Source organism: Danio rerio, chromosome 7, assembly GCF_052040795.2.
Source record: "Danio rerio strain M-AB ecotype USA chromosome 7, GRCz13ab, whole genome shotgun sequence".
Taxonomy (NCBI): Eukaryota; Metazoa; Chordata; class Actinopteri; order Cypriniformes; family Danionidae; genus Danio; species Danio rerio.
The window spans coordinates 28,560,206-28,585,802 of NC_141027.1; the positions used below are offsets into that span (position 1 = coordinate 28,560,206).

General features: G+C 36.6%; 1 protein-coding gene across 18 annotated transcripts in view; it reads right to left on the reverse strand.

Moving 5' to 3' along the window:
* Window positions 1-25,597, reverse strand: part of dennd2b (DENN domain containing 2B) — a 96,156-nt gene that overhangs the window by 16,426 nt on the left and 54,133 nt on the right. For 12 of the 18 annotated variants that reach the window (XR_015494585.1, XR_015494586.1, XM_087258828.1 and 9 more), the window contains 10 exons: window positions 24,997-25,136; window positions 23,156-23,371; window positions 20,233-20,329; window positions 20,111-20,155; window positions 18,675-18,859; window positions 15,345-15,454; window positions 13,751-13,820; window positions 7,567-7,644; window positions 6,908-7,048; window positions 4,302-4,450 (listed from right to left, as the gene is read on the reverse strand). Coding sequence is in view for 16 of the 18 variants with exons in the window: in XM_087258828.1 (XP_087114954.1) it covers window positions 4,302-4,450; window positions 6,908-7,048; window positions 7,567-7,644; window positions 13,751-13,820; window positions 15,345-15,454; window positions 18,675-18,859; window positions 20,111-20,155; window positions 20,233-20,329; window positions 23,156-23,371; window positions 24,997-25,136 (1,231 nt within the window). In the remaining 2 variants the exon portion in view is untranslated. Of the gene's footprint in view, window positions 1-4,301; window positions 4,451-6,907; window positions 7,049-7,566; window positions 7,645-11,282; window positions 12,191-13,750; window positions 13,821-15,344; window positions 15,455-18,674; window positions 18,860-20,110; window positions 20,156-20,232; window positions 20,330-23,155; window positions 23,372-24,996; window positions 25,137-25,597 lie in introns of those variants that run through there. The other 6 variants (XM_087258838.1, XM_087258841.1, XM_087258840.1 and 3 more) reach the window with 1 other exon arrangement.

The following is a 25,597-nucleotide window of genomic DNA, read 5'->3' on the forward strand; positions in this document are numbered from 1 at the left end:
GCGATTGCATTCTCCTAAAGGCCTTCCTTCCCTCTTGTCTGGGACACAAAACATTTTTCCACCTGCTTTTCTGTGCTCTGACATTCTACAGCAAAATTTGCACACACAGTGTCCTCAAGCAAAAGGAAGTCATTTAGAAATGACAAAACCAGGCAACACATCGCAGAGTTTATCTCCTTCCTGCCATTTTTAACCACATAAAATGCATCATTAGGAGACAAATTTCAGCAAGCAGCAATCTGAATGCAACGGTTAAAGACAAACGTATTATTTGCTTATACTTTAACGGTGATGCACTTATTTCATTAGCAATCAAAGTGTTTCTCTCTCCCTACAGGAACTCACTTGGCAGCTTGATTGAATATCAGTGTCTGGTTTGGAGCTCCCCAGACAATCACACAGCTAATGGAAAAGTTTGCGATTCGAGAACAATTACTTTCTGTGCCACAAGAAATGGGATGTTTAAAGACTCATAAAGGGTTCAAATTTGCATTGCCTAATGTGGAATTTTCTGCCAGATCCTGAGTTACAAATATATGTTACAAGCTACTGAAGCATATACATCATATACTGTTGGCAGACATTTTTGGAACAGTGGTCTTACCCAGGAGAGCCGCAACAATGTCATTGATGTGGTAGAAAAGAGATTTTTCTACTTTAGTTCTAACATGGCCCATAATCCACCGAAAGGTTGCTGGGCAACACTGCTAGGCCTGGACCAAATCCCATCAATCCACCTATCCTGTTTTGACGAAAGCCAAGCCCATGGAATGTCAATAGTTGGCTTAACAGCATAATATGTTGTAACTAGAGCTATATCTATTATGATAATGGGTGTGAGTCAAACCCATTCACAAAGAGCGGGATTTTAAAAGCTTACTTAGGGTTACAACAGAGAACGCATTACTTTTGTTTAAAAAAAAAATCATGTTTTTAATCTTTAAGTAGGTGATCTAAAGTACATATGTACCATGGGAGAAGAGGAGGGCAATGACTTCAGCTAGGTCAATGACACCAAGTATGTTCACTCATACATTGGTGAACTGTGAAAAACAAATGTTATTGAGGGGTAAAAATAATTTATTTGTTTAGCATTTAAGATAGATTACTTCAGTTTATTTATGACTAACATAAACTTGAATCATTTTCATAATAATATATTAGTTTGAAATGTTAATAAATCTTTCTTTAAGTTTTTGAAGTCTCTTATTTTGTTTTACTTGATTTATAAACTGGATTAACATGAATACATCCCAGATTAAGTAAGCTTCAAAAGACATGTTAGTATGAATTCATAAAAAAATAGTTTGATTTCAGTAGAACAAAAATAAAAGTACACTTGTTTGTTTTAAAGCAAACATCAGGCTACCTTAAAGAAACACTTAAAAAAAAAAAAAGGCTCATTTTACAACTCCCCAAAAGTTAAACAGTTGAGTTTTATTGTTTATGAATCTACCAGCCAATACTTGGGTCTGGCAGGAGTACTTTAATATCATTGCGCCAGCTGCAAACATGGTACAGCAGGAAAGTTCCTTGATTTTTACACCAGAATGAGAGTATAATTCCTACATATTCCTCTAGGATTTTGTCCAGCTGTGGCGGCAGGCCTTTTACGCAGATCTACAACCACATATGGCGTTATTTCAATGACAAATGTTGTGAGCGCAGTATTACAAGTTGAGATTGCATTCATGTAATACAGGCATGCGAATCTCTTTGTTTGCGCGCTGATTTCCTCTGTTTGTGCACAAAACTTCTTGCATGCCCTCAAATATACTCTACTCAAGCTCAGATTTTCTTGTGTGCTCTCAAATAAACGCTTCTGAAGAGCAATTTAGTGCGTTTATGTAACAATGTCTCCAACATTTATTAGATATAAACTCCAGCAAGATAAAGTCACTGTATGCAGAGCCATGGACCTTTATCTATAAAGTATAATTATGGAAACTGTGTTCATCTTAACAGAAAGCTGTCATGTTTGCTAGCCTCACGCATCACGCACCTATCAGTCAGTCAGTATGTCACCTTAAAAGGATAAACAAATAATGCACAGCTCTACTGCGGTTGCAGAAAAGTTTGTGCTGTAAAAATTCACTTACATTTGAATACGTTTTGGTGCGATTAGAATCCGTTATTAAAAAACAATGACTGAATGTTTGTAATGTAGCCATGGCGGGATGAATTTTGATGAATTTTGACCTGCTATGAAAAAATAAATGTAGCAAAAACCATGCTGGGCATATGAACCTAGATAGTAGCAACTTTTAATTTTTTTAGTCAGTCTCATTACACAATCAAACTACAGAAAAGTCAAGCGTTAAAACTTGAAATTTATCTAAACTCTTTTTAACTTTGTAATCAAGATGCTATTGGTCTAATCCGATTCAATGATTTATGCTAAGCTGAGCTAAAAGTGCTCACGCCATACCCAGAGATTGGCTGCATGTATTCGAAAATGGAAAAACTCAACTGTTTAACTTTAGGGGACTTGTAAAATGAGCCTATTTCTGAAAAAAAATGGAGTGCTCCATTAACAAAAAGCTTTTCACAGGTCACTACATTTGATAAACATTTAAATTTAATACATTTAAAATATATACATTCAAAAGAAGACACACTCACTAAAAACATTCATCCTTGTCCAGTGTCTGTGCTTTTTCTCTCCTATAGTTATTAGTGTAACTTTCAAAAAAATGCTTACTTGTTTAAAATAGATTGGTTTGAAAAATGGAATCCCCTCACAAATGCACTTGTCAACATGTCTATTATTTTGTTTCTGCTGACTCAAGTCATTTGTTGTCATTCTTGTTCTCTCTCCTTCATTTCTTTTTTGACTGTTAAACAATGGCCCAGTTCAGAGTTGAGACTGTGTGCTCAAACTAAGAAGTGCAAAAACAGGAAGCTTGAGCTCCAGACTGTCATGAGCGTGTTCGGGACCATTTGCTGTGAGTGTATTCAGTGTATTCTAAGGAGCCACTGACATTGATTTTACTTTACCTGTATATACTTTTTTTGACCATTAACGTGCTGATAGACATTGACCTGCTATTTATGAATCACCAATAGAAAAAAGTTCAGTTATAACATTTATTTAATATTCTACTGAAGACATTTCATTTTAAAGTACAAACAGAGTAAAAAACTCAGCAAAAATGATTTGCTCTGATCCAAAGTGACGGCAAAATTTGTAATTAAGGTACATCTGTCACTCTGTGACAACATCGCCACCAATTTGAGGAGAGAAACACGCGCAGTCAGTCACACAGGAAGTGCATTCCTTCCTTCAGAGTAACTGCCCACCCCACATACCCCGCTGCTGTTTGTTTAAACTGGCTGATGATTTGTGGAGATTAAGCTTTCACAAATAACCTACTCCCTAATGACCCCCCGTGCCCGGCCACAAGCTTCCGTGACCAAGCACGAAGGCTCAGAGGCGGGGGAGATGAACCCTCTGGGGGATCATACCATCCCAAACACAACCAAAACCCCATCACTGCCCTGACCCACTTCTTCATTTAGATCAGCAGGGACTCCTGGGAGGTTAGCCCAGTGTTAGAGGGTGTAGTCAAATATGCTTTCTCTGATGAATTTAGCAGTGGCCTGCACGGAGCAGCCATTGGGTCACCCTTACCCAAAACCGCAGTGGAAAGCTGCTATTTAACAGATGCACTGGCTGGACACTGACAGACACAACTGAATTGGGCCTGAAAACAGCTATTTTCTGCCCAGATAAGCAAAGACAGATTGGCTGGAGCATTCAGACCAATACTATGATTGGTATTCCATTCAGAATCCCCATGGTCACAGACAAAAATACCGAATTTTGTTTTCCTAAACTTTGTCCTGTCTTATGGCAGTGCTTTTAACTTAAGAATTAGAAATAAACAGGTCTGAAAGAAAAAGACTACAACAACGAAAACGAGGAGAAAAAGCGTGACCCAAAAAGATAAAAATCTTTCATTTGTAGCAGATGTTATTTTATGGGCTCTGAATGAGCAGACGGAAAACTGGAAGTGACATCGCACATCAGTGAAGAAAGAGGTTATTGAGAACATCTGCTGTTAGGCCACACTCAGACTGCTGTTGTCACAGTGGTCAGCATGTCTTAGAAACACAGCTCCGTTTTGGGAGGACTGTTTCAGACCATGTTTGGTCTGAAAAAGCAAGACGTTTCTCATGGGAATGAAGAGTGCGTTATGTGAGATGATATGCTGCCTACACTTGACGGTTCATATTCATGTGCTCAAAGGCTGCAGTCGCTTGTGAACTCACAGTTGAGCGAACACACAAGAGTGTCTCACCTCAGCTTGTCAGCCACGAAGATGACCCTTCGTTCCAGCAGCAGAGAGGCAAAAACACGAACCACCTGTCGTACGCTCAGGCAGTTGAACAGACTCTCAAAGTCCACGTGCTCCAGTCTAGAGTCCATGGGCCTCCTTAACTCAATCACCTGAGAGGAATACAACACAGTGAATTACCATAAGGAGCAATATGAATCTTTTGAATAATTTGAATAAATTATTTTATTTATGAATTTTTAAGTTGGAAATTGAAATTGTTACAACTGGATACTATTTTTTCCCATCCAGGCAGCAGAAAAAAATAGGATGCTAAGAAAGTTATTACATTTTTCTGTAAGAGCTTATTCTTTAGAATAACATACAATTTTGCTGCTTGTTCAAACTACTCACTTAAAATGAACTGAAACAATACTGTTCTTGAGTTTACTTAAAAACAACTTAATTATTTTTTGTTCAATCAACTTATAATTACACAAACCTTTAAGTTAACTTAATTTGTGTTAAGACAAGATGAAGGGATTGTGTGGAATATAGCTTTTTTATAGTCTAAATCAAGCACAACAGGTCCAGAGACCATTATTAAGAAAGTATGTGTTAGTATGCACTGATTTTCCAGCAAAAGTGTTTTGTGGTTATTTATGGCTATTTTTTTTTTGTATATTTTTTATAAAGAACTCTGTATTTGTATTTGTAAAGAGTTACAATAATTATAAAACTCTGTATAAACATTAAATTATTATTGTTATTATTATTATTATTATCATCATCATCATCACAATCACCAGCGACCTAGTCTATACAAATCACTGGAAAACTACAAATCTGCCACCAAAAGAACTACAAATCCCATTTCACCTGTTCACACACACACACCTGTTCTGGATTACTGATGATGACAAACACATACGGATACACATCAGTGAATCATTACTTAGACTATAAAGACACTTCTGAAATACTTTTTTTTTTGATGGTCCCTGTTGCACATTTTGTTGACTAAAAGATGCTTTGAAACTACATGCAAATTACTTCTCAGTTGAGTATTAGTAGACCGTCTGCTTAACATCTATTGATGCAGTTCCTTTAACACATTTAACTGACTATAAGAAGTTTTGCAAATACATGTCAACTTACACTGACCCTTACCCTAACCTAACAGTCTACTTATAATCTAATGAGAATTAGTTGGCATGTAGATGCAATGTAACTTAAATTCAACTAAATGTGAAAAGGGACCATCAAAATGAGGTGATACCAACACCAGCATTTTTCCTTGTTTGTCTTGCCATGTTTCAATCCTGGCTTTTTTTATCCGTTTGGATTCTTTGCTGCCTATCCTGACCTTTTGGCCGCATACTGACCATGTATTTTGAATTACTTTTGTGATTCTGTTTTGCTCCAGTTTTGACTATTGTCTGTCTGACTACTCTTTTTATTAAAGAACTATAGATCCTCATTCCCATTGTCAACGTCCTTACCTTAGAATTATTATTATTATTATTATTTATACTTTTTTATTATTATTTAACAATGATTAAATTAAAACTTATAAGTAATTAAATAAATTAATCATATTTTTATTGAAACCACAGATAAATTTCAAAAAGTAGGACTGTAAACTACATAAATGAACAGCCTGACGGTGTAAAAAGAAGTTAATTTTACATTGTTCCACGTGTTCCAGATGTACTTACTATAGTAATAACAAAAATAATGTATAATTACATGCAACTAACCCTAAACCAAAACCTTGTAAACTGTAAGTGAATGTTGTTAGCTAAAATCAATTAGCACTTAAATGTATAATTACACATTAGCAAAGACACCGTAAAATTAAGCAGAACCAAAAAATCTTTACTGTTAAGGCCAAAAATGTCAATATTAAAGTTTACCCAGAAATGAATATTCTGCCAACATTTACTCAGTCATCACTTAAAAACCTATTTTAGTTTGGAACCCAACAGAAGACATTTTGAAGAATGCTGATTGCTGACACCCATTTACTCCCAAAGTAATGTTTTGTTGATGGGTGCAAGGAATCATTCATTCATTCCCTTTCCTTCGGCTTAGTCCCTTTATTTATCAGGGTCGCCACAGCAGAATGAACCGCCAACTTATCCAGGATATGTTTTACACAGTGAATGCCCTTCCAGCTGCAACCCGGTACTGGGAAACCTCCATACACATTCATTCACACTCATACACTATGGACAATTTAGTTTATTCAATTGACCTATAGCATGTCTTTGGACTGTGGGGGAAACTAGAGCACCTAGAGGAAACCCACACGAACAAGGGCAGAACATGCAAACTCCACACAGAAATCCCAACTGAACCAGCGATCTTCTTGCTGTGAGGTGACAGTTCTAACCACTGAGCCACCGTGTCGCCTGCAAGCAATCATCATTCTTCAAAATTTCTTCCTTTGTGTTTAACAAAATAAAGGTTTAAAACCAAACAAGGGAGAATAAATAATAAGGTAATTTTCATTTTTGAGTGAACGATCCCTTTTAAAATCATGTAGCCTCACATGTAGATCTAGAGATTATATTACATTTGTTTCATTAAGCATTGAATAAATGCGTACTAATCTGCAGCAGCCTAACCTCATTTCCTGCTCCAGGCAGGAAGGTTTTGACTTTTATGGTTTTGCCTGGTGCTGGGAAAGGCGACTCCATCACACTTCTCATGAAAGGATACACAAGCGCAGCTGAGATCCCTCTCCTCCTCTCCACCTCATCAAGAATCTGTAATAAAGGAAAGCATAATAAGCTGATGGAGAAAAAAAAAACGACAACAGCAGGCATTACATGCAGACTGTGACACTGCTACTGGCTTTACACGTTACAAAAAACTGATGGATTTCATGTGGTCTGTTTCTTCTTTCCCGTCAGATATATGAGTGCGGAAGTCTCTGGAATTCTAACCTGTCACTTACAAGTCATGGTTTTCATCTGCTACATGAGGGTGTAAAATCAGAGTGACGAAAACTAGCACTTTCAATTTCCACTGAATATTATAATAACAAAAGTTGGATGCAAGTTGGTTTTTGACTTCCTCACTTTCCCTCCAGTGGAAGGTGGAAGTGAAGGAAATAATATTGGTTTAATATGCCAGAGAGAAAGACAGATGTACTAAGTTGGATGTTGGTCAATGCCAACACAAGCCTTGCTGCAGCTGTGCCCATGTCTGACAGCCAGAGAGACCATGTGGAGGTGTGTGTTTGTGTGTATGTGTGTGAAAGAGAGAGCAAGCCTGAGCTCACCTTGGAAAACAGGTTGAAACAGCCCAGTCGACTGATGACACAATAGACTTCAGGAAGGCGAGGCCCTTTCCCACTCGGCTGCAGGTGCGGGGAAAAGATTACACAAGCAATTAAATCACACACATGAAGTAACTGGAGGCTACGCAGCATATGAAAGTATCCAGGTGATTTCAGCAAGATGTATATGGTACTAAATCACATCCGTGAAAGGTGAAATTGAGTAGAAACCAAAGTTTTTTTGTGGTGCTTGCATGTGCAAAAAGTTGACGCCACAATGCTGGGTTATTTCTATATAGTCAAGCGCTTTTATAGTTTTGCTACTGCATGCAATTTTTGGGGGTTTGTGTGGACAACAGCCAAATAGATATTCTGATTACTAGATATAACTTTGGTCTCTTAGCATAACTTGAATTTGTAATTATTTTATGTTTTATCACCTAGCAGACACAAAGTCACACTACTGTTCAAAAGCTTTATAATAATTTTGAAAAAGTCGGCAACACTTCACTTGAAAGAGGGTGGTCATAAGAGTTATGAACTGTTCATAATCATGACATTACATATACACAGATGAATGAGATTTTATGCATGCTTATCGAAACTATCAAGTTTCATTAGCTCAGTTGTCCTTTTAAAACGGTCATTTTTTGAGATCTTTATAACAACTTGACTTTACAAAGACAACAAACCAGTCAGTGTGTTTGTTTTGACAACTTGACATTGTCAAGACAGCATGATGTCATAAATCTGTCATAAACATGATTGTCCTGAGCCCATTATAATTCTGTCATGAATTTTATAACAGAATCATTCACATTTTTCTTGACCTCAACTGTCATTAAAATGTCATTAAACATCCATGCACATTGCCAGATTTAGTTTAATATGATTTTTGGCATTTTCACAGACAATCGCTGTTTTTTATGAACAGTAAATGGTTGTTTTGCTGGTTCTAATGTGTATTTCAGTGTTTGAAACCTAAAATATTTTTTTGTGATTAAAAACACTGATAAATTGTCATTTGACAAGTGTGGTGTGTGGTGTGTATTGAGCATATCAAGGGTTAATGAGCAGCCGCAGATTAAAGCCAGAACTTATGCCTAGTTCATCAGCGTTGAAACCAACCCAAGCTCATTCTGGAAACGTAGCCCTGTGGACGTTTCTGGAGAATGGGATTTATGTGGCCGCGATTTACATTCTGCTCCTCCTCTTTGCGCTCGCCGACCGACGGCTCGCCTCCGAGTGGAGGGCTTTCCCGATGCAACCAGTTTGTCCGCTTAGCTCACAGCGTTGCGTCAGTGGAGCGGAGGCCCCGGAAGAGGAGGAGGAGCCAGCCGCGGGGACGACGACCGGGATCGAGTCCGGGGAACAGTGGTTGCAGAAATCAGGTTAGATGAAAAACAGAATCCGAAAACGCGGTCGAAATTGAAGACGAGGGCTTTTGCTTTTTTTTCTTTCTTTCTGGACGGCTTTTGCAAACCGCCGCTTGGGTTTAGAGAAGGAGGAGGAGGAAGAGGAGGGCGGCCGGGTCGGACGATCCGGCGGCTTTTCGCGCGAGAGCACATCGGCCTCTTTTTGTTATAAACAACATAGGCTGTATCCAGTCAACTTATCAAAGTGAAACTGAAACATTGCCTACCGAAAAAATTAAAGAGTTTTGTCTCTAACAATGAAAAAAGCTAATATATATAAAAAATAAAAAAAACTGTTAAGCTGTTGCAAGACATCTCATGGAGTTTTTCTTTCATTTTCAATTATTTAAGTGAAATATACCCATTTAATGCAGGCCTATTTTTTTGTGTTATTTTAGTATGGTGGTATTTTAAATCTAAGTGAACAATCCTTTTTCGGGGGTTATAAAAAATACTCAAAATGAACAACCTTAATTTTTGGTAAAGTATTTGCCCTGTGTGCTATTCTCCTGCCGCTGAGGAGCAGAGTTTGTTTGCAGCACGAACCAATAACGAACAATGACTTGTGTTGATCAAAAATGATGTAAAAGTGACATTAATTCCTCATAACCATTCACACTGCTGTCGGATTGCAAAACATCAGCTTTTTATCTGATTTAATACCACATATGAAAGTGGCACAAATTAGAATTGAAAAGATGAAATACCATATGGATTCCATATTCCATACATATGGGCAAGAAAAAAAATCAGCTTTGGGCCACAATTACCTGAAGTGTAAATGTAGCCTATGTTACATAGCTGCCCCTTGTTGGTCATGTCTTTCTTGTATTAGACCTTTTTGTGCGGTACCACAAAACACTGCAGCATTGCGTTTGGTAGGTGCGTTTGGAGTATTAACACTTTTAATGAGAAATTTTAATAACAAATTCATTTTGTTTCATTGAACACATGATCAGAAAAATGTTCAAGATAGTTACAAAGGCATCATGGCCATCATGTTTATGACAGATTTATGACAAGTTATGCTGTCTTAGTAATATCAAGTGACAAAGACAAAGGCAGGTTGTGATATCATTGTTTATGTCAAGTTGTCATAACGAATGCATCTCAGATAATCTCACCTTTGCATTTAAAATGACATAAATGATAAAATCACGTGGATAAACTCTCCTTCATTTGCATGGCATGTCATATCATGATTACAAAGGTGTCATGACAGTCATACTGTATGAACACCGCCATCAGGTAAAGTGTTACCTTTAGGTTAAGTGATTTGTAGAACCTAATTTAATGCTGTCATTTACTCCTGTGATGGCAAAGCTACATTTTCAGCAGCTATTACTCCAGTGTCACATAATCCTTCAGAAAACATTCTGATGGGGTTTTTTTGGTGCATAAAGTGACAGTTCAAACAAAAATGAAAAATGAGTCATCATGTAAACACTCTGCAGCTATTCTGCAGCTGTATGCCTTCTTTCTGTTTCACACCACAAAAGAGGAAATTAAAAAAAAAACCTTTTGTGGTTGTTCATATATTCAGAGTGAGAAGCAAACACAAATGCATCACAAAATGGACCCATGAAGCATGTGCTATATATTCCAAGCATTGTGTTGGTATGCTGTAGGATTTTTAAACAAAATTTTATAAAAAATATATATTATTTAACAAAAATGGTGCATTGCAGACTCATAAAAAGCAGATATATTATTCTGTTTTAAATCGCTTCTTCTCTAAAGTGAATACACCTGCCGTGTTTGTCACAACACCTTCATAACAATATGACATTCATCAGTGGAAAAACACAATGTTATTTTTAATTCATTCATTCACTCATTCATTTTCCTTCGGCTTAGTCCCTTTATTTATCAGGGGTCGCCACAGCGGAATGAACCGACAATCAACATCATCAAAACATGAAAAAGCAATGCCTTAAAATTAACCAAAAAAAATTTGTTTGGGGGCGTCAAGGTGGCTTAGTGATTAGTACTGTCACCTCACAGCAAGAAAGTTGCTGGTTCGAGCCCCAGCTGGGTCAGTTAAATTGGAGTTTGCATGTTCTCCCCTTGTTCGTTTGGGTTTCCTCTGGGTGTCCTGTTTCCCCCACAGTCCACAGACATGCGGTATAGGTAATTGAATGAACAAAATTGGCCATAGAGTCTGGGTGTTTTCCAGTGTTGGAATGCAACTGAAAGGACATCTGCTGTGTAAAACATATGCTGGATAAGTTGACGGTCCATTCCACTGCGGCAACCCCTGATTAATAAAGAGACTAAGCCGAAAAGAGAAGAAATGAATGAATATTGAGATTTTAATTAGTTTTATTGCTAGTTTCATTGGAAATGTTCATGTCCTATTGTTTAAATTTACTGAGTAAATCTAATCAACAAGATTATTTGATACAAAGTTAAAAAGAACAGCATTTATTTAAAAACAATATCCTGTACCATCCTCAACAAAAGTCAGACCTCTCTTTTTCAAGCCATTGGTCTCTGTACACAGACATTGTGATATGTGTGATAATTATGTACAGAAGCATGTTCTATTTAGCATTGGCAAGCATCACTAAAACTGAAACTTTGAGAAGTAGAAATAAATTAGAGAAAGAGAGAGAGAGAGAGAGAGAGAGAGAGAGAGAGAAATCTCAGTTTTGCTGCTCACCAAATTGCAGCTTAAAACATAAAAGCCACATCAAAGGGATTTAGGTGAGTTAAAATGAGAGCCATAGTTTCACGCTGTTTAAATGGATTTTTAAAGCTTTTCTTCAAAACGTGGGGACAGAATCGTTAAAATAATTACCCCTTTTAACTACTGTCATCCCACGCTACATTTTATAAACTGTGCGTTTAGCATTCAGTTCATAACCTGAAATTTAACACACGCAATAGTGCAGTCTAAAATGGATGCATGCTACAAAATGGATACAGAAGGTCCAGTGTAAACACAGCACAGGTGCAGTTCCACAAAACAAATGAGTTGTCACATGCAATCCACTAAACAATTGAAGGTCTGGCTATTTTCTAGGAGTCCAACCAGGTTAGTGTCTCTCAAAAGCACACAGGCACAAAGAATCCCCCCATTCCTCTTGTCCATATTAGGTATGCAATTCTCCTCTGCTGACTTTTTACAAATGGATGATTAATTCAAGCATGCGGAGCTGGGTTCAAATCCTCAGGAATGCCGCCCTCATGCCAGCCCCTGGACTTCCTCCCTGCAGGGAACACAGTCAACACTTCTCTCCACTGGGCCATTCAGATGCTCAAATAGAAGAGGCGAGAGAGAATTGAAGCTAAAGAAATCCCACAAGTAATAACGAATCACTCTAAATCTAAATACAAACAACACAAGGCCACGTCTAATAAAGCAGATATGCTACTAGAGCATATCAATTACACATTTCTCTACTTCTAGCTAATTTCTCAACAGTTAACATGCACTTTAAAGGGCACCTATGATGAAAATTATCTTTTGGAACAGTTCGTTTAGACAGAACTTTGTGCAGGTATAGTGTGTTCAAAGTCATATTGGGGTGATATAAAGACAATAAGTCTCTTTATTTAAATTTCCTGATGTTAAAATCTCTCCCAATTTGAGGCCCACCACAACGTGACGTAGGAGTGCAGTTTCTCCGCCCACCGAATTGATTGACAGCCGCATATTAACATGTCTCAGTAGTAACGTGTATAATCATATCCACAAGAGAGGACGTGCATGAAGCAACTAGGATTAAAAGATCTGTTGAGCTCTCTTTGATCAGCAATCATCATCAAATGTGATCAAGAATGAGATTTACAAGTTTAAAATATTAAAAAACAGTGCATGCTTGAAAGGAATTACAGCGGTTTTACTGTTTTTATCACCACAGCCACATGTCTGTACAATTACAAAACAAGACGATTCAGTTCCAATTTGCAGATGTTAAATCAGGTTTATTTCGTTACATAACGAATATCCATACAGCAGTGGACTTACCATGTATCCTGTCACATTAACGACATTGTAACGACATCGCTGTGACTTATTGTTGCAGAAGGTCTTGAATAACTCCACAACAAATACATCAAATAATCATTGGGAAAGTTTTTACTGTAGTATTATTTCTCAAAAAGTTTCGTAAGATTTGCTTCCTTCATGTCTGTCACTGTGCTGTTTATCCGACGCACATTAGCCGGAGATCGGTGGACGGGGAGAACTAGCATTAAAGGTACAGGCAACAACAGCTACATTGTGTTCAGAACAGAAAATTCCAATTCTGAAAGGTAAAATTAATAATCTGATGGGTATTTTGAGCTGAAACTTTACAGACACATTCTGGAGACCCAAAAGACTTATATTAAATCTTGAAAAAGGGGTAAAATAGGTGCCCTTTAATTGCAAAACATAATAATTGTACATAAAAAGCAGTTCATTTTAACTGTACAAAAATGAAAACCACAACATGCAGCTCATCACAACATCCAAAGAACAATAATCACTGCAAAACTCCAAAGGCACGCAAATTTATAAGCGAATCTTACGGCACAATGACATCTTTTGATGGTTTGCGTTTCCATTCTTCTCCTGAGAAACTCTCATTAAACCAGAGGAGAAACTTTACGAGAATCTGTTTCTCTTTGAGCACAAAAAAAAAGAGCAAACCAAACACTTACTCAAGTGACTGACCTAAACCTCCATCCATATACTTGCTCTTTAATTACAACGTGTGATGCAATATACAGTATACATATGGTTTGACCAACAAAAGAAGTAAGAATGTGACAAAGGCCCTCACCAGAAGCCGTCTGCAATATCCAAATCGTCTACTGCCATCTTCTCCAGTGAGCATGAAAGAGAAGGTCTCACTGTAAAAGCAAATAAAAAACGACCACCATTAGTCCCCAATCCCCCGTGCAGATCAGGTGATAAGAAGGAAAAGTGTTTAAAACCACTTGAGAAGAAATGCTCTTGAGACTGACGACTTTGCCTTTGAGGCGTATCCACTGCGGTTTGAGGACTTTATCAGGCAGCTAAAATGTTTGCAGGACAACTAAAGAACTTGCTCAAATTACCCAGGGTTTATAACACGGGGCATTTGGCCTTGAACGCTTCAATTTCTCAGTTCAGTAGATGAATAAATTGTGCAATAGTGTTATTGCTGCCCTAAACTAAACAATGTGGCTGCCTAGCCTTTAAAGGCACATATCCAACAAGTCTCGAAAAATGCTCTTGAAAGTATACATTTCTCCAACAAATGTGATTTAAGCCCCGTGTGATATGTTGTGTTTTTTTTCAGTTTGCTCTATTGTAAATATTCTGATAATGTAAACAAACATACTCTTTTCATGAAAAGGCACCATTTTGTCCCCAGTATAGCTTAATAGGGCTTTTTTTCTTTATTACAATAATCACTTCATAAATTGTTTCATTGCTGTCTTTTGTGCTTAACTGAATGTTCAATTCAATTCCATTTATCTTTATTTCCATAGCGCTTTTACAATGTAGATGGTGTCAAAGCAGCTTAACATAGAAGTTCTAGTAAATTAAAACTGTGTCAGTCTAGTTTTTAAGAGTTAAAGTTCAGTTTAGTTCAGTTCAGTGTGGTTTAAATTTCACTGCTGACAGTCCAAAGACTGAAGAGCAAATCCATCGATGCGCAGGTCCACTAGTCCCAAACCAAGCAAGCCAGTGGCAACAGTGGCGAGGAACAAACTTTACCAATTGATGAATGTAAAAAAATGTAACTAACAAAGAGATTAATTGCACATAAATAAAAATTAAGTCAATAATTAGTGATAATCAACTTGATTCAAACCCCTGAGACCTTCATTCATATAAAGTTATTTTGAGTGACATCTGTCCAAATAGTCCAAAAAATGCTCCAGAAAGCATATTCAAAACTGTGCATGTGTCTTCACTGGTTTAATCAGAATATTATCAAGCTACAGAGAGTGCACATAAAACAAAAATAACTTAATTCAACAGTTTTTTCTTCCCAGTGTCAGTAAAGGGCACACATTTACGAGCACTCTACACTGATGTATGCTTTAGATACCAGTGCGTGAATGTTTGTAACAAAGCAGAGGTGCATGAGCAGCAGAGTAACTGAGAATGACAACCATAAAGAGCGCAGTATTCTGGTGAAGGTGCACCATATACTGACACAGAGGAAGAAACTGTTGAATAAAGTCCTTATTTTTATTTTTAGTGAGAACAAAATTATTCTTTTAGATTGATAATATTCCAATTGATCCACTGAAGGTATCTGGTCTGTTTTGAGGATTTTTTTTTTATGTTTCTGAAACTTGAACGAGTTGGGAATTTGAACTTTGCTGTCAATGTAGTGTGAGAAATGTATGTAAAATGCCTTAATTTCTATACGCTTATACCTGTTGTATTCAGACACAGGGCTCCAGTCTTTGGCATCTGGGAAGCAGAACTGTGGAATAGCCTTGAGTCTCTGTTCAGCTTCCCTCATCTGCTTGGTGAGTCTCTCTAGCTGTGGGGGTCAGAGGAAAAGGCCTAGTAAGAAATCCATCTCAGATTTTTGCACAACATCTTTACAGTGTCCCTCCACTACTATGACAAGTATGTACAGAATATTCATTCACCCCACAATGGGTCAATCCCCCACCACCTACTATGTCAGCAGAGGCCCTCTGTTCTAGTTTAGAAGCTCAATGACATGTTGACCCTCTGTCGTGTCAACATATTTCAGCCTCTCTAGGGAACACAATCACTGAAGCAGATCTCAGCTAATTAAAGACCTATCTCGGTAACTAAACAGGATTGCTATGGCAACGGTTTCCTGCTTATGCCACTTACTGTCAATATATTCCAATGATAAGAGCTCAAAGCGTCTTTATTTTGAGATATACTTCAAGGAAACGGTGTGACTATTTAAACAAAAACAGGCCAAAACCAAGTTCATTTGGAGTTTATCTTAGAAGTCCGAAACAGCTTGTCAGAAAAGTTTGCTCAGGCTGGTAAACAAGCTGGTAAAGTACATGGTACTACTTACAAATGAAGTTTGGCTTTGGGGCTCCACCTTTTTTAACCCTTTATAGAGCACTCATTGAAATACTCATTGAAAAAAAAAAACCTGAAGTGTTCATGGGAGTTATTACAAAGCCTTTTTATTAAAAAATTATATTGTAGAAATATTAAGCATTTTTTTCCTTACTCTAAAACAGAAAGTGCCTTTTCATGGGAGCTTATATTGTTGGAGGCATTGCATATCACAGGACGCTAATCTTTTTCACATATTTTGGGGATGTCCTAATATTAGAAGTTTTTTTGGAAAGGGATACATAGCATTTAAGAGAATATCCTAAATACTTCAATTGATTTCAGCTTTGAGGTTCTTTACTTGGGTATGCTGTCAATGATTTTCTTAGAAAGAAAAAACAAATATATGCATAGAGTCATCTTTGCTTCAAGTAAAAAAGCCATTTCTAGATTTGATTTAATGTTTTGAAAAATATATTCATTAAAGAAAAAAATTACACACAGTGTGCATAACGGAAAAGATACATTTGTTGACTTGTGGTATACATTGATTGAGTACTTTCATTCAACCTAATGTGTTTTTTCTATAGACTTTTAAGATTTATTTTTACTGTTAATATTGTTTTTACCCCCCTCCCCCCTTTTTCTTTCTTTTGTTTATAGTTTTAATAAGGATGATGTAAAATAAGGCAAAGGCATATGTTATTCTGTTGCTGTCATGAAGAAATGTGTGTTTCCTCTGATGGGGAAATTTAAACGGGAAAAGCTGGAAATGTGACATGTCTACTGATGCTGTGAATTGCATCCCTCTGCAATAAAAAAAAAACATATTATTTATGATTATTTACCTGATAAAGGGTAAATGTACAAAACCATGTTGATCAAAATGCTGCTCGCTACCATGTAGACAGCTTTAGGATGTTCTCTAACAATATATCACTGCTCTGTAAACTTCTTAAACATCTTCTTAAAAAATAATAATAACTTTTTTATTCAAGTATATTGGGCCGCTAATGCATAATAGGGCTATGCACAGCTAGAGCTATGCACAGCTAGTGTTTCTTTCCATACCAATAAACTTCATGTAAACGGTTGTAACGAATGTGACTTTTATCAATTTTAAATGGTTCCTTTAACAGCACTGAAGTTGTAATTAAAAATAATTTTTAATGTAATTAAAATACAATAAGTTAAATAGACCTCACCATTCATTTAGTTGTTCAAGCGTAAAACAAGAAAAAAAAAAACTTTTACACAAACGCGCTGTCAGGATTAGCAAGCAAGCACAGACACACCATTGAAAATACTGGGATAAAATTAATTTTCATATTTCAAAGACATGGCACGGAAAAGCATAATTTAATGTAGTGCTTCTTGTAAACATTGTAATGTATATCAATCAGGCAGTGGAGATTGCTGATTTTGAAAAAAAAAAGACCTTAAACACAGTGGCTGCGTCCGAAAACGCATACTTCCATACTTTATAGTACGCTAAAATCAGTATGCGAGCTGAGTAGTATGTCCGAATTCATAGAATTCGAAAAGCAGTACGCGAGAAGTACCGAGATGACTTACTACTTCCAGCGAGATTCTGGAGTGCACATCCTATGCAGGCTGCAATATCCCATAATGCCCCGCGAGAAAATTTATGAATGGAAATGAGGCGATGCAACTGACGCAGGTAGGTCACGTGACCATGACAAAATGGCAGATGTAGTACGTCTGATTTCCATTCATACTTTTCAAATTCATACTGTATAGAACATACTTTTCTAACGGCCGAGTAGTACGTTTAAATTCAAATGCAGTACCTACTAAGTGGTAGGCGGTTTCGGACGCAGCCAGTGATTTTGTGACAGCATACACTTCACCGGAAGTGTTTGACCCAAGTTAATGAAAACTTAAAAGTCCTTCTGCATATACCCTATTGCACATAAAGATATAAAGTACATACTTAACCATTGATAAGTTTTGGTTCAATAAGATTTTTTTTATCACAAATTTACAAAGTAATTTATTCCAGTATTGGCAAACCTAGAAGAACTAAATGGCAAAAGAACTAAATACAAAAACTGTACTGTTTGATGTACTTTGGATCAAATAAACACAGGCTTTGTGAGCATAAGAGACTTAAAAAACATTTAATAGCTTACTGTTTTAAAACTGTTGAGCACCACAATAATAGAAAAAAAACACTCGATATGAACAACATTTAGAATTTAATAAATATTATTCACAATCATACATCAAAACTTTATCTAATATGTGAGAATTAAGCATAAAAGATGTTTAATAAGACTATTAACTCTGAAACCTTCAGCTAAACATAAAAATCTTATATAATTAATAAAATTAAATCTTCAAGGACAACACATATGAAGAGATGAAGCTAACCGTCGGAAGACTTTACGCACGACACATACACTTAATACACTTCATATACACAGACACCTTTATGCTATAAAACTGCAGGTTAACTATGTCTGTATTTAATAACTTATGCTTGAATGTAACTTTTACTTAATTTAAATGTATTGCAATTATGTGCACCTTTTGTAAAGCTGCTTTGAAACAATAATTATAGTAAAAAGCGTTAAACAAACAAACAAACTTGAATTGAATTAATGTCGGTAGACATTAGATGTTGTGCAGATCATCTTAAATCTAAAACACAATCAGCATCTCTTTGTTTTTTTACAGGGAATATTCACCTTGGGAAACTGGTAGGTAACTTCTGGAGCGTAAGAGTTTTTGGTGGGCTTTTTCTTCAGCGAGACCACCACAAAGTATTCAAAAAGCTCCCTTTCCTGCCACTCAATCAACTGCAGCTCCAGCGTCCTGTAACTGGGTGCGCGTCGCAGGATAGACTGCAGCTTCAGCAACCTCTGAGTGTGTGCTGCATAAAAAACAACACACAGACAGTGCTATTTTCAATAAAAAGTTAAGCTTCAAATATTTCACAAATGATGTTTAACAGAGCAAAGCTTTTTTTTCACAGTATGTCTGATCATATTTTTTCTTCTGGAAAAAGTCTTATTTGTTTTATTTCGGCAAGAATAAAAGCAGCTTTTAATTTTTTTAATAACATTTTGAGGTCAAAATTATTAGCCCTCTTAAGCAATATATTATTTCGATAGTCTACAGAACATAACTACTGCATAACTGTTTGTCGCAAGTTGTAATGAGTAGCACTGGTGTTTCTCAAGGAACAGTTTTAGCTCCATATTTATTTACATTCAGCTCCAACATTTGTCATCTACAGAAATTTTATAATGACTCTGCAATTGTTGGTTACAAAAAGGATCATGATGGGAGTGAATATAGGTTGCTTTTAAAAACTTTTGCTGACTGGTGTAAAACAAATTGTCTTAAATAAATACTAATAAGACCAAAGAAATGATTTTTGATTTTTGATAGTAGACATCTACAACAAGCGGTTCCAGTGATTATACAGGAGTCAGCAATTGAGATTGTTTCATCATATAGGTACCTGAGTGTATATCTGAATAACAAGTTCGATTGGTCTGAAAATACAATTCAGGTGTAAAAGCAGGGGCAGAGTTGTATTTATTTGTTAAGATGACTGATGTCCTTTGGTGTGTGTCAAAACCGCAGTATGAATGTCATTTTATTATTGTTTTTATATATATGTAACTTATTTAATCTATTTTTAGTATGGAAAGCTCTGCTGTGACATGTGAATTTCCCTTTGGGATTTATACAGTCGAACAAAACAAAACAAAAAAACCATCATTATACTTGCCTAATTACCCTAATTTGCCTAGTTAACCTTATTAACCTAGTGTTTTAAGCTAAATACTGGTATCTTAAAAAATATCTACTAAAATAGTGTGCACTGCCATCAAGATAAAAGAAATCAGTTATTAGAAATTAACATATTATAAACTATTATGTTTAGAAATGTGTTGAGGTAAACACCTGATAAAAAACATACAAGGGGCTAATAATTCAGGAGGGCTAATAATTCTGACTTCAACTGTATACATATTATTAGTGGAATGATGCTGCACAGATTTTACATTTACTTGTGACAAATCACAAGGCCATGTGATGTTGTTTGTGCAGTCTTTGAGCAGAAGTCAACTCAAACACACTGTCAACTCAGCCATATGTGCTGATGCCTCACCTTTGAACCTGTCGTCAGAGTCACTTTCACTCTCGCTGTTGTCATCTGCAAACAGAGAATATGTCAGATGGTCCACTGACAACATTTTTTGGGTTTGGACTTGAACAAGCTAAAATGTGTACCTCGTAAAGATGCAGTTTCTATGTTTGAAAGTGAAAGCTTCTTTAGCCTCTTCTTGCCTCTTTTGGTACAGTAGATAGAGTTTATTCTCAACACCACCTATTAAAGAAAACAAAGCATTACAGCAAATTGAAAATGACTTTTAAACTGCCACTTATGTACACACAGTTACTCTGGAATGTTAGGAAGTTTTGCTAAATAATATTTTTAAGGGGTGTTGTGTATTGATTGTAGCTATCAGTGAGCTCCTAAAAGCCACTGGGACCACTCTATAGCAACTTGTAAAACGTCTAGAAAGGGGAAAACAGTGAAACTGAATCTTTCTGTGCTTCAGGGCATTTTTTTTTTTTTGAGAGTGGTTATGCGAACTTGAGCAATAGACTCTGGGTCTTTCACTTTTCTATTTAAACCCTGGCTGCAGCATATCAACACTGACAATAAAATTGTGTGTGGTTGAAGGTGTTTTCCCTACAAAAACATTCAGAAGCAGTGGGAAAAAAGTAGCTGGAAGGCAAACTGGTCTGCTACACCTAGCTCTGAACAACTGTCAACTTTTGAAGTGTGTTCACACGTGGCAGGTTTGGTTCATTTAAAACAAACTTTGGTCCAGTCGCTGTTAAAGTGGTTTATTTGAGTAAAGTTTGAACACTGTCATCTGAATCCTGGTACAAAATAAATAAGTGTGATGAGACCGTGAAAAAAGATGTGTCACAGTATACTTTCAAATAAACTCTGGTGTGATTCAGCTGAAATATACCAACAAAAGACATCCAAATGAACCAAAAACAAACATGAAGATTCATTCATTTTCTTTCGGTTTAATCCCTTTATTAATCAGGGGTCCACACAGCGGAATGAACCACCAACTTAGCCAGCATATGTTTTACACAGTGGATGCCCTTCCAGCTGCAACCAAGTGCAGTAAAACATCCATACACACCCTTTCACACACTTACACTACAGTCTGTCTTTTGACCGTGGGGGAAACCGGAGCATGAACATGGGAAGAACATGCAAAGTCCACAAAAAAATGCCAACTGACCCAGCTGGGACTCAAAACAATGACCTTCTTGCTGAGCCATATCACAATTTTGAGCCGTGTTTTCCATATCACAAAATATGTCCACAAAAAGACAGAATGCCTAAGCAGATCTATTTTTATTATCATAGTAGCTACGTTTCCAGTACAGGGTGTCAGAGAAGTCTTCTTACAGCAGAAAAGCAAACCAGGACTAAACATAATATTTTTTTCTTTAGGTCTGGACCAAAAAGAACAAGAGAATTAAACTAGTGTGAACCTACCCTTAATGTAAAAACAGTGTCAAAATACAGTGTACACATATATACAGTGTATTTATTTCTGTTTTGCTGTTCTCACTAGAACAAAAGAAATTCGCGTTATATCCTAAACAGTATCACTGCATATGGTGTCTGATTATATCTGATTATTTCTGATTATGGATACCACTTGTGTCCGATTTAGCTGTCTTTCTTTTCGTTAAAGATTATGAGCTCTATTTAAACAATCTAGACACAAAGTCTAAAGCGCATGGCACAAAAGCATAAAGAGCATGTTTGAATCCACTTTTGTTATTTTAAGGATGGAAAAATACCCTAAGAGGGTTGTGCTTTTTCTCTTAATGTGTTATGGGTGTGTTTTGAGCATAATGTGCATTAAACCAATCAGAGTTTCATCTCCAATTCCCTCTAAGAGTCAGTTATGTCATGCCATAGCACATTTGCTATTTATATGGCGGACTTTGTAACTAAAAAAACGGAATGCTTCACAAGTGAGAAAACTGTTAAATAGTGTTAAATAGAGCATCTGCAGTGCGAGGATAAAGAACAAGCCTTCTCCATTCGGCCTCTTTACTTTCTCTTTACTTTACTTTTACTCTTTACTCCTTTCTTTCGTGGAACTTTCAGCAAACGAATAAATGAGCAATAATAATGAAGTGTGGCAAAAAAAACAATATATATGTAAATATCCAAACACTCGTCCTATTCTTATGCATATAATAAATAATACTGCTAATAACAATAACATCATAATATAAATGAAAATTGTCATGAATAAACTGAAAAAAGCCTCCCGGATATGAAATAGGCATGGAGGTAGTGGTTTAAATTGAATTAATAATTTTGTAACATTTTAATCCTTTACTTTTTTCATATATAAAGATATTTGTGTGTGTATTAGGCGTTTGAACCTACATGGGCGCACAACTAACGCGCTCTGCACTGGACTTTACAAATGCTTTTACTTGGTTAAAGGCACAGTCTATTTCAGTTTCTCAGAATAACATAGCAATGTGCTAACAATGCGCCTTAATACACCTCCTTTTTAGACCAGAACACCCCTGAGTCCACAAAGTAGCGCAAATGGATTTACTATTTAAACAATGTGGTGCAAAACGTGAAAACTAGGGTTGCGCTGGTCTGAAAATATCAACAAATCGCGTCAAACACGTCTTGCGCCTTTTTGCGCCGGGTGTATGATAGAGCCCTACATACACAGAAAGCACACAGATCTGAAAATCCATTATCCAATCATCTTGAAACAGGGTTTCCCAAACTAGGGTTCTTGAGGTAAATGCAGGGAAACTGTGAGTTTATAATAAACAAAAAACAATAAACATTGTTCATAATAAACAATGACAAATCTAAATAATACGCTTAAAAAAACTTTTAACAGATGAGAGAATGAACACACCCAAATGTGTTGTCAAATTATTTAAATAGCAGCCTCACATTTCAAATGAAATCCCTTAATATTCCAGAGTTTACGCTAAACATATATTTTAGATAAACGTGACTTGGCTGACAAAAAAAAAAGTTTGGGAATCCCTCCATTAAACATCATGAATCATGAGAAAAAGAAATGACTACAAGGTCACTCCACATCATTCTATCCTCACTGTTTACCTTGGGGACTCGTTTCTGCCTGTGGGAGGCCAAGGTATCGGTGGAAGGGTTCAGGCTGTCATCTAATAGGCCACAGGGGGAGGAAGGCATGCCCAGCTGGGGGAGCAGCAGCATGTCATCATGACTGTGCCTCTTAGACAGACGGGACGGGCGCTGGCTCTTCCTGTCAGCAGGACCTGGCAGCCGCAGAGACTGACTGCTCGGTTTAGAGGGCAGCTGGTGAAACGGAGGATGATAAGAAATGAATTGATTAGCATAACTAAAAGATGCAGACAGTAAAATTTGTGCATTTAAAGAGTACAGTAGGATATGAACAAGAAATCAGGTAAATTTAAGACCTTTTTTAAAATTCCTTACATACATTTTAAGACTTCATCACCACACCATTTTAACAAGTTACACTGGCAATAGTTTAATTTAAATTTACTAAATATTGATCTGTGAATATTGATAATGATTATTGCAGCATAATTGAGAGAAAGTGGGAATGAAGCACAAGATATTTAATTGAGTGACTTATGCAAAAAATATTCAAATATACATTAGAATATTACATAAAGAAACCAGAAACAAGAACTACACCAATGGTGCTAGTTCAGTATGGGGGGCTTCAGCAAACTCCCTGACCTTTAAATGAACTAATGAAACTCTAGTTTCCATTTTAATACAACTCAGAACATTTATCTAAACATACAATGATTTAGTTGCTGCTACATTTTTCATGACAGGTTGAATTTAAACAGTACTTGTTCCAACTTATTATCCTTCAACCGTTAACACAAAAAAACTTGCATTTCTACATTAGTTAATTAATGTTTAAACAACCGGGCTTGACAGAACTTGTGCTGTCATGTAGCAATCGCGGAACCAAAGGAATTAAAACTACACAGAATCCCACTAATTGCCTATGCAATGATTAAATTCTGTCAAGCTTTAGCGTAATTTGAATTTATTTTATTTAACAGGGACAATGCTCATTAATCAACAGTAAAACTGTAAATAAGCCAGAGTTAGCTACAAGGGCTAATTTTCATCTGTTGCCCCCTGCCAGATTTTAAAAGGCAACCTAAAATAAAAAAACACATCATCACACATACAAAACAGTAAAGTTACATATGACAAAAGGAAAAAAAACATGTAATAAGAATTTCTTAAAATGTTAGACAAAAGTGTTACACATGATTACAAACTTGATTTGCTTTTAGCCATTTTTTTAACTTGTATTTAAAAGTAGAATAATTTGTAACACCCCTTAAATCAATCGGAAGTGTGATCTAAGACCTCTTTGTAAAAATATCATCTAAAGTATTATGAAAAAAGTATACAAAACGTAATACTTTTTAAAAAGACATTTAAAGGAACACTAGACTTTTTTGGAAACAGGATCATTTTACAAGTCCCCTAGAGATAAACAGTTGAGTCAGTAATATTTCTGGATCCATTAACCTGATCTCCGGGTCTGGCGGGAGCACTTTTAGCATAGCTTAGCATAAATCATTGAATCGGATTAGCAGTTTACTCAAAAATTGCAACAACAAAAAAATCCCACCAAACCCAGAAATCAGCTGAAGAGATTTAAAAATCTGTTTAACTCTAGGGTAGTTATTATGCATATAATATTCACAAAATAAACTGGATTGTTCCACTTTAAAATCATTTCAAGGGTCTAATTGTCTCTAAATTGATTTATGATCTTTTTAAGACCCTTCAGCCACTCTTAGTACAGTATGCTGAAAAAAAACTATTTCGTAAAAGGCACTAATTCACTGTAATTTTACATAAATCTCATATTGAAAAGCAGGTGCTCTCATCACTATCACTGACACAGCCAAAGAAACTACCTGGGGAGGTGTTATGGACTTCCTTTCTTGGGAGGTCCACATCCTGTTGAGTGAATCCCGGGACCTCTCGGGTAACAGGCGGGAATTTCTGGCCAGACATCTCCTCACTGGATCTACATCCTCATATGGATTCTCTTTCTCTGTTTGCAGAGGAACAGAGGACAGAGAGAGCACAAGTCAGACTAAAACCAAACACCAGCTGCCCAGGAGGCAACTTGAAAGGTAGCGAGGTAACATGCCTTCTTAAGGAGTGAGTGGGAGAGAGAGAGAGACGAGCTGATAGGGAAAGGGCGAGCGGAGGGTATGGAAGGCGGTGGAAGATGATAATGAAAAAGAGGGAGCCGGAGGCACCCAACGGGGCAGCTATTGAATGCTGGGAAAGGATTATTCATGGAAGTTTACTGCTGGCGTGCTTGAAACTCAAGTGCATCGTTTCCAAAAACAGTTTCTGTTGGACATAAGCCTTTGGACAGCACTCTGTCTCCTAAAATAAGGGCCAGTGATGAGTCAAGATAAGAGAATGCAGACAGTGCAGAACCTTCAGCTGGCTCCGCACAAGACTCCACAATAACAGTAAAAACTAACATTTAGAGTTTGTCAA